The 17,077-nt window shown below is 45.5% G+C and overlaps 1 protein-coding gene and 1 pseudogene across 9 annotated transcripts in view; both read left to right on the top strand.

The window, feature by feature from the left end:
- CFAP221 (cilia and flagella associated protein 221) overlaps positions 1-17,077 on the top strand; it is a 106,821-nt gene that overhangs the window by 40,258 nt on the left and 49,486 nt on the right. For 8 of the 9 annotated variants that reach the window (XM_045033667.1, XM_045033674.1, XM_045033672.1 and 5 more), the window contains exons 8-10: positions 11,109-11,268; positions 16,472-16,592; positions 16,677-16,788. In XM_045033667.1, the coding sequence (XP_044889602.1) occupies positions 11,109-11,268; positions 16,472-16,592; positions 16,677-16,788 (393 nt within the window). The remainder of the gene's footprint in view (positions 1-11,108; positions 11,269-16,471; positions 16,593-16,676; positions 16,789-17,077) is intronic. The other variant, XM_045033673.1, reaches the window with a different exon arrangement.
- On the top strand, positions 5,175-5,269 carry LOC111562083 (annotated as a pseudogene).

Raw genomic sequence — 17,077 nt, 5'->3', positions numbered from 1 at the left:
ATCCCAGTACAGACTGAGTAGGGGCCAGATCAGGATTGTCAGGAGGATGGTAAGACCTTTGGATCTTCAGCACACAAAGGAGGCTCCCATAAAATGTTTCTTATTGGTAGTTAGGTCCATCATGAATAGCCTCATCCCAGAAAATAATGCTTATTATATGGCTACATAGCGAAATGGAGACACACAGATATATCTTTGGCAAGTGATAGAAATGAGTGAGATACACCAGCCAAATGCTTCTGATTACCTTTCAGGTCAGCAAACTGGAGAAAAGCCAGGGCCCATATGCCAGGTCAGAATAGAACACTTATGGGAAGTAAAGTCAAGAGATCAAACGTTTCTATGACTTTCTAGAGCACCAGACTTAAGGGTGAGGAAGTGAGAACAACTGCGGACAGGTAATATATCAAATGCAAATGAGTTCCCAAAGCCCCTTATTTAAGGATATGTGTAACCAATTTATAGCAGTAACTAATGGAAGCAGGAAAAGCTGGACAGGCAGGTAGCAATTCTTTATGCACAGCCCTGAGGCCGTATGTACAACGTTGTCACGTTGTAGCAATGCTACATTTTACCTGGCGGTTGGTATCTCCTTGATGGGTGACAGTGGTTGTACATAGAGTAGCTGGCGTAACGTTAATAATCGCTTCCGTTTGCTAATTGTTAAGCACGTGACCGGCGCTGTCCTGAGCACACTGGATGCTCTACTACATTGCATTCTACAACCCGATGAGAACTCTTAGCATCACCTTTTTACAGCCAACCACACCCAGACTCGGGGAGGCCAGATGTCTTGCCCAAGGCAGCAAGGTCTGTCTGACTCCAGACCCCGAGCTCTCAACCCCTCCCTTAAGCTGGAAGAGTAACGTTACAGGATCCTTGAAATAGGAGAGAAAGCCAAATAGAATTGTATCACAAGACTAAGAGTTTAGGAACGTTCTCCTTTGTGAGAGAAAAGTTAGGGAGATCAATAATAGCTCTCAACCAGGCCTTGTGTATTCTCCTTGCTTTCAGGGTCCTTAGGTATCTCTTGCTCAAGATGATCATTTGGTGGCATGTCAGTCTGGGCTGGTTTGAGCTCAGTTGACCAACAGCATTCAGTGGACTTCACCCAGAGACCAGCTCCTGTACTTTGACCAAACTCTGTACCCCTACTGCCCATGCAGAAGTGCCAGCCCCAGGGAGGTCCAGGGAGAGGCCAAGGATAGCATGACCCAACCCTTTATCCTGCTGGAAAAGCCTGTCTTCCGGGAGACTGGAAGGGAACGCCAGCTTTGCTTACAGAACAGGCCCTTCTGGGGGTCCCAAGGGGCTGGTATGGGAAAGGCGACTTGCCCAAAACCAGGCAACAGCAATGACAGAGGGAAACAAGAAAAGCTCTGGGTGTAAATAAGTGTGGGAGATAGCGGGATGAGCAAACGTAAGTATTTCTTTAAGAAATGGCTTTATAAAAATGAAACATGTTTGTTATGAAAATATGTTTCATTACTTGATATTGATTAAAAAAAAACCACAACAACAGGTGAAGCCAAAGGAATTAATGAACTTCCTTGATATAAGTGATACTCCTAAGGGTACCTTATACCCTGACTGGGTGGTTCAGTCAGTTAAGCATCCGACTCTTGATTTTGATTCAGGTCATAATCTCATGGCTCGTGGGATCGAGCCCTGCATCAGACTCTGCACTGACAGTGTGGAGCCTGCTTGGGATTCTCCGCTCCTCCTCTCTTTCCCTCCCCCACTCATGTGCTCTCTCTCCCTCTCTCTTTCAAATTAAATAAATAAAAACTTTAAAAACGTGATATTCCTAAAATTTACTGCTAAAAATTAAGAAACGAGATGATGAAAGGTCACCTGGGTGGCTCAGTCGGTTAAGCATGCGACTTTGGCTCAGGTCATGATCTCACAATTTGTGGGTTGGAGCCCCGCGTCGGGCTCTGTGCTGACAGCTCAGAGCCTGGAGCCATCTTGGGATTCTGTGTCTCCCTCTCTCTGCCCCTCCGTGTCTCACACTCTGTCTCTCTCTCAAAATAATAAAGGAACATTAAAATAATTAAAAAAAAAAGAGAGAGATTAAGAGGTCAGAGCCACTGCTTCCTTCAGCTGCATGCTTCAAGTTCAGCTAGAGTCTTGGTGGTGCAGAAAGGGGAAGTAGCATCCATAACTGTCTCCCCCCACCCCCCACCCCCGCTCCTTATGGCTTCCTGTTCTGTGATATTATCTTACCTTATCTGGGTTTACAGCCTTTGCATTCTGCCTTGTGACCATAAATGCCACAGTTGCTTAGTTTCTATTTAAATGGAACCAGGGTGTCCCCTCCATTCTTGTTCCATGTTTTCTCCACTCTAAGTTCTTCACGCCCATCCTTTTTCCTGGCTTGTCTGGACCGTGTAATCCAGCGGCTTGTTAACCAAAGTTTCCTGGAGGCAACATACCGAGAGTGCCTGCGTGTTTGACAACGTCCCTGCAGCCTGTCATCTTGAAGGACAACTTGACTGGGTCTAAAAGTCTTGACGTACAGCTTTGGTCACCTCAGAACTTTGTAGACGGTGCTCGATTGCCCTTTGCTTTGAACTTGCTAGGAATTCAGAGGCTGGTCGGAATCTTTATCCACCCAAGGTGAATTCTGGATGCCCTTAGAATTCTTTTTCTTTTTGTTTTTGTTTCAACCTTGAGGTTAAGTAATTTGCCAAGATATGTATTGGTGTTGCTCCGTATCATTTGTTTTCCTTGAACATCGCATGTCCTTTTGGTCTGGAGAGAAAGAACTTTCATTATTTTAGGACATTTTTCTTTTTTTTTTTTTTTCTTTTCTTTTTTTTTTAATTTTTATTCATTTTTGAGAGAGAGAGACAGCACGAGCAGGGGAGAGACAGAGAGAGAGGGAGACACACAATCCGAAGCAGGCTCCAGGCTTCAAGCTGTCAGCACAGGACCCGACGCGGGGCTCGAACCCACGAACCGTGAGATCATGACCTGAGCCAAAGTTGGATTCTTAAGTGACTGAGCCACCCAGACGCCCCTGTTTTAGGAAATTTTTCAACTATTAAAACTGGATACGTTAATCTTCTATTTGCTTTGTTCTTTCCCTCAGGCATATAAATTATGTGTATGGGTTGGCTCCCCTTTGCCCCTGCTTTCTGTTATCTTCTTGAAAATAATTTAATTCTGTACGGATTCCTCCTTCCTCCCTGCCACGGCTCTCCCTGTGTTTCTCCCTTCCTTGCTTGTGTGTCCTTCACCGGCTTTTGCTTATGTTCCCTTCCTCCTCCAAAGTGGATTAATTTTTGAATTTTCAGTTTTTGTGCATAACACAAAATGTTGGTTCCACTCAGCATTTTACTCAGCGTTGAGTAGGGCCTGTTTCAGCAGAAGGATAACGTGGGGAAAGAAATGATGGCGGTGATAATAATTACACTTGCAGCTGATGCTTATACGGTGCTTGCCACGTGTCAGACATCAGTGCTGCTCGTTTTTAACAAATACTTATTTTGAGAGAGAGAGAATGCACGCAAGTGCACGCACGAGTGGAGGAAGGGACAGTGAGAGGGAGAGAGAGAGAATCCTAAGCAGGCTCTGTGCTGTCAGCATGGAGCTGGATGTGGGGCTTGATCTCATGACCTTGAGGTAGATCATGACCTGAGCTGAAATCAAGAGTCAGAGGCTTAACCAACTGAGCCACCCCAGCACCTCAACACCGCTCATTTAATACTCCCAATGACACTTATGACTGGATGCTATTATTATGTCCGCTTTGCAGATGAGGAATCCGAGGCATGGAGTGTTTAGGTAAGTTGCCCAAGGGTAGAGCTGGGATTGGAACCAGGGTCTGGCCCACAGGCCGTGGGCTCAGGCATCCTGGGAGGACATCTCCCATCACTGCCTCAGGCTCACGAGGGCAGGGTGCGTCCTCTGTGCTGTGTGCTGTCATTCTGTGGTCACTTGCTCTGCTCTGTCCCCGTCATGTCACCTCCAGCCTCCCGGTCCCAGGTCTAAGGCCATAGAAATGTCAGGGCAATGTAGTTACTTCTTCAGCTGCCTTCCCCGCTATTCTAGGATGCTGAGGTCACATCTCTTCTGTCCTGATCCCTGCTTCTCCAGGGCCCAGCCACATACCACGTTTTATCTCTTTAATCAAAGACTAGTGAGTGTTTTTTTTTTTTTTTTTCGGGGCCATTCCCCTTATCCTCGGGGAAATTTGTTGCCCTCCCAGCTCCCGGCACACTCCCATGCCTTACTTTACACTAGTAAAACCTTGGTTTGCTAGCATAATTCATTCCGGGAACATGCTTGTCTTCCAAAGCACTCGTGTGTCAAAGCGAGTTTCTAGAACCAGGGGCTCAGTTGTGGTCACGTGACATTCGGCCTCGCACACTACTCGCGTTGCAAGACGTGGCTCGTTTGTCAAGTTGAAATTTATTAGAGATGTTTGCTCCTCTTGTGGAACGCTCACAGAACAAGTTTTGGGGGTGTTACTGTATTTGGTAAGCGTGCTGCTTTTCAGGCTTTGGGACTGTTTAATGGGAGACTTTCCTTCTCTTCCATTTTATGCATTTGCTTCTTGGAGTTTTGGTGAGTTTTCCAGCAGGGTGTTCTAGTTAGAATAGCTTCGCTTCACCGTCTTGTACCAGAAATGCTGCTGGGCTCGGTTCCTCCTGCTGCTGGGTTTGCTTCCTGCCCTGTGGCCCCCCATTTGCATTTGTTCCAGAACTAAGCACTCAGTACTTGTGCATCAGGTACTGATAGGCCCTGGGCTGCCCCGGGGAACAAGACAGTCCTGCTTCCCTCTCTGATGTCCCAGTTCAGGGGAGAGACACAGGCACATAAGGAGGACATTGTCCAGGGGGTGGAAGAGGTTGTGAAGAAAAACAAAATAAGGGGATGTGACCAGGTGACTGCTTTCGTCGGTGGTCAGGAACTGGGGAAGGGGGCTTTAAGCACAGGAGCCACCATCACTATAAGGTTGGAAGCCCAGCATGTCTGGAGGATGTGCCCAAGGGGAGACCAGGTTGGAGAGGCCCCGGGGAGCTGAGGATGGTAGGAGTTAGGGTTTGGTTCTGAGCTGGGAGGGAGTCCAGTGGAGGGCTCTCAGCAGGAGGTGGGGCCTCATGACGCTCCTGAGGGGAGAGTGGGTTGGAGTAGCACAAGTAGGGAGCAGGTTGTCCTCAGGAAGGAAGCCCAGGGCTTGCCTCTGGGAACGACACAGGGAAGATCAGCATGGCCCCTGCACAAGGATGGCATGCAAATTCGTGAAGCATTCCATATTTAAAAAAAAAAGAAAGAAAGAAAAGGAAGGAAGGAAGGAAGCCAGGTTGGCCTGGATGAGTACTGGCTGTGAAAATGGCGAAGGGTGGGTGGTGGCACAGTTGGGCTTTGCTGAGGCGTCGGTGAACTGGGGGCGTGCTCAGGGGATGGCTCCCTGTGTCCCCGTGAGCGATGGGGAGTGCAGGTGCTGTGCATGATGCTTCGTGCAGCTCTTGAGTTCAGCTATAAGCATTCCCATACAGTCTCTCTGGCCTCCCCGGAGCTGTCTTTGCGTGTTGGACAGCGCCCAGGACGGTGGCCATGTAACATATGTGTGCTACACTCACTGCTCCCTGCCAGCAGGTTACAGGCTTGACAGAAAATGAATTGGTGGCCTGGCTTGCCTCTCCCAGCATCCTCCTGCTCAGACTGCCCCTCAGCTTCCCATCAGCACAGGTAGGGTCCCCAAGCTGTTCTGATCCTGCTCCCATGGCCTGCATTTTGGGTACTTGGTAGACAGGGAGGAAAAGGAAGATCCCCCCAAACTCTCACTTTACTGATTTATTTCTAGTTTCCGTCACAAAGGCTTGCTGGAGGGAGAAGAGAATGAGAGATTAAAGGAAGATCGGGGGTAATTGGCTGTTAGCATCCGTCCCGCACCTGCTGCGGCTGAGCAAGCGTTGGCTCTTCCCAGGACGCTTAGAAACAAACTGATAACTGAAAGCCTCAGGGCTCATATTTCACCCCTTTACAGAAAGTCCACAGGCCTAAAATTTAAAGTAGACCTTCCCAGGGGCACCGGGGTGGCTCAGTCGGTTGAGCATCCGACTTCGGCTCAGGTCATGATCTCACGGTGTGTGGGTTCGAGCCCCGCGTCTGGCTCTGTGCTGACAGCTCGGAGCCTGGAGCCTGCTTCGGATTCTGTGTCTCCTTCTCTCTCTGCCCCCACTTGTGCTCTGACTCTCTCTGCCTCTCAGATAAATAAAATAAATGCAAAAAAAATTTTTTTAAGTAGACCTTCCCAGGGGCAGCCCAGTCCTTGTCTCATGACCTGTAGAATAGTCTGAGTGTGGCAGCAAAAAGAAAAAGAAAGCAAAAAGAAAGACCCGGTGCTTTCGGAAACCCATCCCAGTGGCTTGGCACCGTGAGGCTGTTGCCTCTTCCTTTTTTAGGTACAGGTACAGTTGTCCCTTAAACAACACCGATTTTTTTTTTTAATTTTTTTTTTCAACGTTTATTTATTTTTGGGACAGAGAGAGACAGAGCATGAACGGGGGAGGGGCAGAGAGAGAGGGAGACACAGAATCGGAAACAGGCTCCAGGCTCTGAGCCATCAGCCCAGAGCCCGACGCGGGGCTCGAACTCACGGACCGCGAGATCGTGACCTGGCTGAAGTCGGACGCTTAACCGACTGCGCCACCCAGGCGCCCCAAACAACACCGATTTTAACTGTCTCGGTCCACTTCAACGCAGATTTTTTTTTTCAGTAAGTACAGCACAACTGTAAATATATTTTCTCTTCCTTATGATTTTCTCCATAACATTTTCTTTTCTCTAACTTGCTTTATGGTAAGAATACAGTATAAAATACATAGAACTTGGGAGGAGGGGATGGGCTAAATGGGGAAAGGGCATTAAGGAATCTACTCCTGAAACCGTTGTTGCACTATATGCTCACTAACTTGGATGTAAGTTTAAAAATTTAAAAATTAATTAATTAAAAAACAGATAAGATGAAACACATAGAACTTATAAATATGTGTTAATTGTTTATGTTATTGGTAAGGCTTCTGGTCAACAGTAGGCTATGAGTCATTATGTTTTGGGGGTGTTAAAAATTATATGTAGGAGGGGCGCCTGGGCGGCTCAGTCGGTTAAGCGTCTGACCCTTGGCTTCGGCTGGAGTCATGATCTCACGGTTTCGTGGATTTGAGCCCCTCATTGGGCTCTGCGCTGAAGGTACGGAGTCTGCTTGGGATCCTCTGTCTCCCTCTCTCTGCCCCTCCCCCACTCGCGCTGTCTCTGTCTCTCTCTCTCAAAATAAATAAATAAACTTAAAAAAAAAGTTGTATGTAGGTGTTCAACTTCACAGGGGGTGAGTGCTCTTCCCCCTCATGTTGTTCCACAATCAACTGTGTAAGTTTTTCCAAAAAATACTTCCTCTTCTTGACATCTTGGGTTTTTTTTTTAACTTTAACAACAACAAAAATAGTCTCCATGCCCATCGTGGGGCTGGAACTCATAACCCCGACATCAAGAGTCACACACTCCACCGACTGAGCCAGCCAGGGGCCACCTCCTCCCGACATTTTAACGATAATATAATACAGAATAAGTCATTACTCATTATATTTGGCACAAATGTTGGGAAGGACACATTTATAGGACACACACTGCCTCCTAAGTAAGCATTATCCCAGACTTTATACACTGTTTTCTCCTTTAAACCTTGTCCCATCCTACAGCTGAGAAAATTGAGCCTCGGGTAACATAACAAGCCAAGTCACAGAGCTCATATGGGGCCCAGTGAGCCAGGGTCTCTGTTGTCCACACACCCTGGGCAGTGGCAGTGATCTGTGAGTGTCCCTGTGGATGGCATGTGGTTCATGGTGGTGAGTCTCGAAGCCCTCCCTTCTGTGATCCAGTGAATCCAAAACACCGAATTTGTCAACGGCTTGTTCGTGGACAGTTTTTAAACTATGCGCTATTAAATCCCTGCCCGGAGCTTAGGCAGATAAAGAAATTTACCCCACATCGCACAGCTCGTAAAACCCTAAATCCTGGAAGATTAAAACCAATACTTACTAATACTTCAAGCATGAGGGCTTTGTGATAATTTAGGGAGGATGATCTGTGCTTTCTGAGAATTTGAAATAAAAAGTTACTTAAAAAGGATAACAATATTGTAATGACACTATATGGACGTGAAAGAAGAAATGTTTAAAAAATGATCCCCCCCCAAAAAATAATAAATAAATAAAAATAAAAAATGATCCCCATCCTGGGCCTAACCACCCTAACAAATCTCCTGTGGGTGGCTGGCCATGTTTATGCATACTTTACATAATTATAATCAAGGTCAGGGCGCCTGGGTGGCTCAGTCGGTTGAGCATCTGACTTCGGCTCAGGTCAGAGTTTGCGAGTTTGGGTCCCGCTTCAAGCTTGCTGCTGTCAGCATGGAGCCTGCTTTGGATCCTCTGTCCCCCTCTCTCTCTGCCCGTCCCCTGCTCGCACTCTCTATCTCTCTCAAAAATATATAAAAAAACAAAAATCAAGGCAAAGATCCAGTGGTATTTTCTGGTCACTTCATGAATCATTATAGTATTTTTTAGTGTTGCTACGTTTTCTTCGTTATAGCCATTTTACTGATAGACTAGGATTTTCTTAGCCTTTAGTTCATTTCTCAGTTTTTCTCTCCTCTCTCTCTCTGCCTCACACCCTCACTGCCCTGCAATTTAACATTATCCCTGCTGATCTAAGGGCAGTGATCTGAAATTGCCCCCAGAGTGGACGGAACCCATCAAATCTTGGTTTGGGCTTTTTAAAATAAAGTAGTAATTGGGGGGGGGGGGTTGGTATTTCTTACTGTTAAAACATGAAACTTGCTCTTCTTCCTCCCACCATTAGTTTTTGCCAAGCAGTAAGCCAGGACTGCTAGGCACACCTTTAAGAGCTGTTAACATTTGACAATCAGCCGCAACCAAGTTCCGTTAACGGAGCTGTGCTAACTGGTGTCCCCGTTAATGGAAAAAGCACTGTCCACTCTGGTCGCCCAGGTTACGCCTCCAGTGTGTTTTATGTATTAGGTGTGGGCCGGGAGCACTTAAAAATAAATCAGCCGGGTCAAGGCAAACATTAATCCTTACTCCAGAGCTTGTTCTTATTATTTTAAGTTAATGAGCCGGAGCAGAAGCAGTCTAAAGCCCCCCAGTGAACTGCGGGTCAGATGATGTTTTATTTTCTGACCGGGTGGGTGGTCAAGGTATGGACCTGTAGCACATGGGTTTGTATTCAGCTGATCCTAGGTTGGCCTATAGAACCGAGCTCTTCTGCTGCCCTGCAGGGAGTTCTTGGGTCACTAGTGGATGTCATTTAAAGGTTTAGACTTCTGCTCTCAGGAATTTGACCCATACCTCTTTCTGAAGCACTGAGCTAAGGGTCTGGGATGGTAAATGAGCTTTGGGGCCTGCTGCCAGCCTTAGGGGTGTGCAGTCCAGGGGGAGAGCTGTAAACTTGAGCAGGCAACAGTTCAGGTGGCCCTTGGGCTGATACAAGTTTAAGGGAGTGAAGGCTCCTAGGGAGGAGGAGTCAGGAGGAGTTTCACGTGATAACAGAGGTTGAGTGAGTGAATGAAACTTAGTTCATTCACTCACTCAACTAGTATTTAATGAGCTGGGAACACAGTAATGAGCAGGTTCCAACTTTTGTAAAACTACGTTTGAGTCTAGGAGAAGGCAGATGGCAAAAAGAGGTCATTTCAGAGAGTAGGATTAAAAAAGTTAAAGAGGGGGCACCTGGGTGGCTCAGTCGGTTGAGCATCCAACTCTCGATTTTGGCTCGGGTCATGATCCCAGGGTTGTGGGATCGAGCCCCATGTTGGGCTCTGTGCTGAGCGTGGAGTCTGCTTAAGATTCTCTCTCCCTCTTCTCCCTTCTCCTACTTGCTCTCTCTAAAAAAAACAAAAACAAAAACAAAAACTAAAAGAAGATCTAGAGAAAGGGAATAGCACGTGCCAAGGCCCCGAGGCAGCAGGAGCCCAATGTGTATGACCTGCCTTCAGGTCTCAGGTGCAACATCTCCTCACTAGAGAAGCCTCCTGTTCATTCTGTCTCAAATGGAGCATTTCATTTCACTTGCTTTCCCCATACCCTGCTTTACTTTTCTTGCTGGTATTCGTAACATGACTTTATATTTTATATTCATCTATTTGTTTGTTTGCTTTCAGTCCCCAGCTAGAATGTAAAGTCTGTGAGATCTGGGACTTTGTTTTGTTTATTGCTGTTTCTCAGGTGCCTAAAATGTTGCCTGGAACACAGTAAATGCTTAGTGAATGCTTGGATAGGCACATAAAAGGTCCATGTGGTTGTGCATAGAGAACAAGGAAGACAGCGGGACAAGATTGAGAGGACGGCATAGATGAGAAGGAGGGTATGCCAAGCAATTCAGAGGGAAAGTATAAGGCCTCTGCAGGGATAGTGCAAAGACCAGACACATGAGGACATAAGGAATCATCTGGAAGGCAAACCAAAGAGCCTTCAGTGGAAATCAGAGAGAGCATTAACCCTTCTTGTATCTACTCAATTGATCCTTCCTCCCTCTCTTCCTCCTTTTCTTTCTCCCTTTTCTTTCCCTTTCCCTGTTATTGAGCACTTACTAAGCCCTTTTGGCATCAGAGATAGAAAAGAAAAATAAGGTAAGCTGGGATATTTGACTTCAGAGAGAGCAGTAGTCCGTCCCAAAGATTTGGAAGGAGAGAATCCAATTACACCAAAATGCAGGAAACTGAATTACCTGGACAGAAACTTTTATGCGTGTTCCTAGCTATTCTTTGTTGCTTACAACATTAACATCGACGAGTGGTAATTGGCTTAAAGATGATAGTTCTGGGAGTTCACGTCTGACTCGCTAATGCTGATGGACATATATCTATTTATATAAGTGACAGTCAATTATTATGAAGGATTAACATAGCAGTTGGTAAATAAGATCAGCGTAAACATGTAGAAGTCGATTCACATGGATTTAATGAAAAGAGCATGGAAATACTTGTACTTACCATGGGAAGAACATGTTTGGGTGTGTATCAGCCTCTTTGACTGGACTTCGCAAGACAAGAAAGAATCGTCTCTTTTCCTTCCCCTCAGGACTAATCCCGGCTAACGGGAAGATGAATGTGACCGTGAAGTTCACACCATTTCACTATGGGATTGCACAAATAAAAATGCAGCTATGGATCTCACAGTTCAACTCTCAACCATACGAATGTGTCTTCACCGGAACATGCTGTCCCAACGTGGCTTTACCGTATGGCTGCTTTGGAATGTCTTTTGTTTCTTCCTAAAATTTGTTTAAAGTAATTCCTAAGTCTCCATTTCTTCCCATTCTTTCTTTCTTGTAGCAGAATGCCATTACAACCGTACGTAAGATGATGAGCTTTCATAAAATACTCTTTATAAAATATGGGGCGCCTGGGTGGCTCAGTCGGTTAAGCGTCCGACTTCGGCTCAGGTCACGATCTCGCGGTATGTGAGTTCGAGCCCCGCGTCGGGCTCTGGGCTGATGGCTCAGAGCCTGGAGCCTGTTTCAGATTCTGTGTCTCCCTCTCTCTCTGCCCCTCCCCCGTTCATGCTCTGTCTCTCTCTGTCCCAAAAATAAATAAAAAACATTGAAAAAAAAAATTAAAAAAAAAAAAAAGGGGCGCCTGGGTGGCGCAGTCGGTTAAGCCTCCGACTTCAGCCAGGTCACGATCTCGCGGTCCGTGAGTTCGAGCCCCGTGTCGGGCTCTGTGCTGACAGCTCAGAGCCTGGAGCCTGTTTCCGATTCTGTGTCTCCCTCTCTCTCTGACCCTCCCCCGTTCATGCTCTGTCTCTCTCTGTCTCAAAAATAAATAAACGTTAAAAAAAAAAATTAAAAAAAAAATAATGCACAGAATAGCTCTAGGCTTGTAGCAGTAGTTGTTCCTACTGAGAGGGGAAGAGATGACCAAGCAAAGGTGGTTTGAGGGATACTTGCTTTTACTGATTACTACTGCTGGGCTGGTTGAGTTTTGACCTTATGCATGTATTTCATGTATGTACATTACACACTACATACATGATAGTATGTATGTATTACACTCTATTTTATTTTTTACTTTTTTTTAAGTTTATTTATTTATTGAGAGAGAGAGAGAGAGTGGGGGAGGGACAGAGAGGGAGGGATTGAGAGAGAATCCCAAGTAGGCTCTGAGCTATCAGTGCAGAGCCCGATGCAGGGCTTGAACTCCCACACTGCGAGCTCGTGACCTGAGTCAAAGTCAGATGTTTAAGTGACTGAGCCACCCAGGTGCCCTTACACTCTATTTAAAATTTTTTTTTTAACTTTTTTTTTTTTTATTTATTTTTGAGACAGAGAGAAACAGAGCACGAACAGGGCAGGGGCAGAGAGAGAGGGAGACACAGAATCGGAAGCAGACTCCAGGCTCTGAGCCATCAGCCCAGAGCCCGACGCGGGGCTCGAACTCACGGACCGGACCGCGAGATCGTGACCTGAGCTGAAGTCGGACGCTTTAACCGACTGAGCCACCCAGGCGCCCCCCTACACCCTATTTTAAATGTAAATCATAAGACAGGAACAGCATAACTATTTTCAAATTTTCAACATGACATCATTTTTCTTAATGTTTATTTATTTTTGAGAGAGAAAAAGAACACAAGTGGGGGAGGGTCACAAGGAGGAGGAGGGACAGAGAGAAAGGGAGACACAGAATCCAAAGCAGGCTCCAGCTCTAAGCTGTCAGCACAGAGCCCGACGTGGGGCTCGAACTCATGAACTGTGAAATCATGACCTGAGCCAAAGTTGGACGCCGACTGAGCCACCCAGGTGCCTCAATATGATGTTATAATTAGTTGAGTGCCTGCTGTGCGCAGTGTCCATTGCAAAGCCCTATGGGACACAGTCTACACTCTGAAGACACAGCAGAGGAGCTAAAAGAAGTCAGGTATAACAAGTGACTTCAACATAAGGCAAACATGAAAATGTGCCACATGGGAGGTTTTTTTTTTTTTTAAACTCATCAGCATTCACAGAGTAAAGGTGTGAAATGAGATTCAGTTTTACTTTGTAACAAATTTTTTCTGAACTTCTATTTCTATTTGATTGTGAGCGTGTATTTTTATATCCCAATATATCTGATTAAAGTTACACATTTTTCCTAATATGCGTGATTTGTATAAAAGCTAAAGGAAAACTTGTCACAGCATAAGGAAAATCCTTACAGATGTTTTGAAAAGGATAAAGAAATATCTGGAGTTTCCTTTTCACATAGAGATACACATCCCACGTTGACATCATTAAGCATATTGAAAGTAGAATAACACCCCCATATCAAAATATGAACAAACTACATGATTATATATTTATGTCATGACTTTCTTCCTAAAAATTCAAAGCAGACTGGGGCGCCTGGGTGGTGCAGTCGGTTAAGCATCCGACTTTAGCCAGGTCACGATCTCACGGTCCGTGAGTTCCAGCCCCGCGTCAGGCTCTGGGCTGACGGCTCAGAGCCTGGAGCCTGTTTCCGATTCTGTGTCTCCCTCTCTCTCTGCCCCTCCCCCGTTCATGCTCTGTCTCTCTCTGTCCCGAAAATAAATAAACGTTGAAAAAAAAAAAATTCAAAGCAGACTAAATCAACTGTAGGATGTTAGCGTGGCCTGCTGAACCCGAATCCCGTAAGTAACCATGGTAGAAATAAAATCATCCTGGCAATGAACGAGTAGCATTGGATATGAGGAAAAGACCGTAGTAATTTTTCTGGTATTAGGTTACTGGCCACACAAAATGCTATTTGCCGTCTCATGTCGTGTGCTGTGATGTACAAATGGCTTTCTTAAAGACCTCGCTTGAGTGGATTGTGGCTTCCCAAGACATGTTCTTTTTTTTTTTTCTTTTTTTTTTTATTGAATTTTTTTTTAACGTTTATTTATTTTTGAGACAGAGAGAGACAGAGCATGAATGGGGGGAGGGTCAGAGAGAGAGGGAGACACAGAATCGGAAACAGGCTCCAGGCTCTGAGCTGTCAGCACAGAGCCCGACACGGGGCTCGAACTCACGGACCGCGAGATCATGACCTGAGCCGAAGTCAGACGCTTAACGGACTGAGCCCCCCCAAGACATGTTCTTAAATATACGAGGGCGTTGTACGGTAGAAGCACCATGCAAATGCAGACATATCCTGTTTTTAAACTACCATGTTTTGGTCACCCCCAGCTGGAATTTAATGTCTCATTTAGTACACACTTGATGTTTTCAAGGACTGTGCCTCAAGACCTACGTATCTCCCCAGACTGTAGATAGTACTAGAACATATAAATTCCACCATGAAGGAAGAAAATTATCCTGGCCTCAGTGCTCTCTGAAAGATTCATAGGTTGCTGGGTCTTGTTTGGTTTTTGTCATTGCAGAATATGGTGTATGATGGAATTCCTCAAGTTCCCCGAGTAACTCCTTGTTAAAATTCACCATTTTCTTCGACCCTTTCGTTTCCATCGTCAGCCGTTAGATTGCGTGAGGAGACTGTTTTTCCACGCCTTCAAAGATGTGGAAACAAGAATGTTTCCCAATGTTTATAGCAGAGGTGGTGTCGACGCTCTGATGAGATGTGGACACTGGGCCACAGCTCGCCCCCTGACCCGCTGCCTCTGCCCTGCACGTCGCAGCCCTCAGTCAGTGTGTGTCTTGCCAAAGGGCATGTTCTCTCAGGCTATCGACCTTTCAAGATACTCTTATGTAGGCAATGTTAAGTTTGAGATTGCTGGTGTGTCCCATGTTATGCAGTGTGGGTAGGGGTTCAGCATGTGTATTGTGATTGTCAGAATGAATAAACGTTAGGGGCGCCTGGGTGGCTCAGTCCGTTAAGCGTCTGACTTCGGTTCAGGTCATGATCTCACAGCTCGTGGGTTCGAGCCCCGCGTCGGGCTCTGTGCTGACAGCTCAGAGCCTGGAGCCTGCTTCGGATTCCGTGTCTCCCTCGCTCTCTGCGCCCACCCCCCCACCTCGTGCTCCATCTCTCTCTTTCAAAAAAATAAACATTAAAAAAAATTAAGAATGAGTAAACGTTAGGGTATTCTTTTTTCTGTAATATCATGAACATAAGTCATTTTGCAAAACAAGTGTTCACATATTATAGCTTGAAGAAATGCCTCACAGTATTGAACGTGACGCAGTTCTACTACATCTCGTAATAAATAAGTCCAGTAGCTTCTGTAGGCACGGTAATAGCACTGCCTATACCTACATGTGTCCAAGACAGTTTTCAGTTGCAGAAAAGATCTCAAATATTAGTCCGAGTTGCTTTTTAAAAGATCTTCCTGGCAGTGCCTGGGTGACTCAGTTGATTGAGAATCTGACTCTCGATTTTGGCTCAGGTCATGATCCCAGGGTCCTGGGATCAAGCCCCACGTTGGGCTCCAAGCGGAGCATGGAGCTTGCTTGAGATTCTCTTCTCTCTCCCACCCTCTGCCCCTCCCCCTCATGTACACATGTGTGTGTGTGTGTACACGTGCACTCTATCTTTCTAAAAAAAAAAACTTACTGTAAACAGTGGCCATAATCATTCTTTTACTAGGAAGATAAATCAGTATAAGATTTTTTTTTAATGTAGTAGATTTAGCTATTGAAAACCAACAGCCTAGAAGTGAATCACACTAGACTGTGAGAGCATTTTTCAGTGTGTCACATTGTCCTCTTGTTATATTCTTCGAGAAGGTAAAGAAAAGCACCCATTGGTAGACTATTTTGACACATATGATTATACGCTGGTATACTGACATTGCATTTATTTTAGTAGACCACTGTTTTACTTTTTTTTTAATATAAAGCTTTCTTTCTTTCTTTCTTTCTTTCTTTCTTTCTTTCTTTCTTTCTTCCTTTCTTTCAGTAGGCTTCACGCCCAACGTGGGGCTTGAACTCCCAACCCTGAGATCAAGAGTTCCGTGCCCTACCGACTGAGCCAGCCAGGCATCCTAGTAGACCACCGTTTTAGGACATAAATTTATTTTCAGTGCAGATATAGTCATTAATTGACCAAAAGTCATGGTATTACCAGAAGGAACATTAAAAATAGAAAGCTTGTGGGGCACCTGGCTGACTCAGTAGAGCATGTGACTCCTGATCTCGGGGTTGTAAATCCGAGCCCCCACATTGGGTGTAGTGATTACCTAAAAAAATCCTTTAAAAAATAGGAACCTTGGGGTGCCTGGGTGGCTCAGTCGGTTAAGCGTCCGACTTCAGCTCAGGTCACGATCTCACAGTCCGTGAGTTTGAGGCCCGCGTCGGGCTCTGTGCTGACAGCTCAGAGCCTGGAGCCTGTTTCAGATTCTGTGTCTCCCTCTCTCTGACCCTCCCCCGTTCATGCTCTGTCTCTCTCTGTCTCAAAAATAAATAAACGTTAAAACAAAAATCAAAAAAAAAAATAGGAACCTTGCATTGTTGGATCATATACTAATTTAATACCTGTTTTAAACTATAGATTAGAAGAATTTGAAAGATTAAATGCTCTTTCTAAGAGAGTGGATGTTCCTCCAGAAAAGGCAATGACACACATAAATTTTCACCGCCTGCCACCAAAAATAAAGCCCCCAAAGATTAAGGTAACGTGCGCATTACACTCAACACGCTGGAAGGAATGATAGAGAAGCAAAATAAGTGACTTTTCCTTCCTGATTTGGTCTCAGGAAATTGAATATCACGACTTGAGATTTCCAGTGGATTTATCAAATCCGTTTGCTGTGGCAACTGTTTTAAACCAAGAACCAGGGAAATTGAAGATTAAAGAATTAAGAGAAGGTAACTGGTCGATTCATTATAAATCAGCCCCTGGCGGAACAGGAAAGAATTATTGCTTGTCGCATTTTAAAAAAAAATTTTTTTTAATTTTATTTTTACATTTATTTATTTTTAAGAGACAGAGTGAGACAAAGTGAGAGTGGGGGAGGGGCAGAGAGAGAGGGAGACACAGAATCCGAGGCAGGCTCCAGGCTCCGAGCTGTCAGCCCAGAGCCCGACGCGGGGCTCGAACTCATGAACCTCGAGATCCTGACCTGAGCCGAAGTCGGACGCTCAACCGACTGAGCCA

The sequence above is a fragment of the Felis catus genome, chromosome C1 (assembly GCF_018350175.1).
Source record: "Felis catus isolate Fca126 chromosome C1, F.catus_Fca126_mat1.0, whole genome shotgun sequence".
NCBI lineage: Eukaryota > Metazoa > Chordata > Mammalia > Carnivora > Felidae > Felis > Felis catus.
The sequence above is the reverse complement of the archived record's forward strand: the minus strand, read 5'-3'. Positions and strand labels throughout refer to the sequence as shown.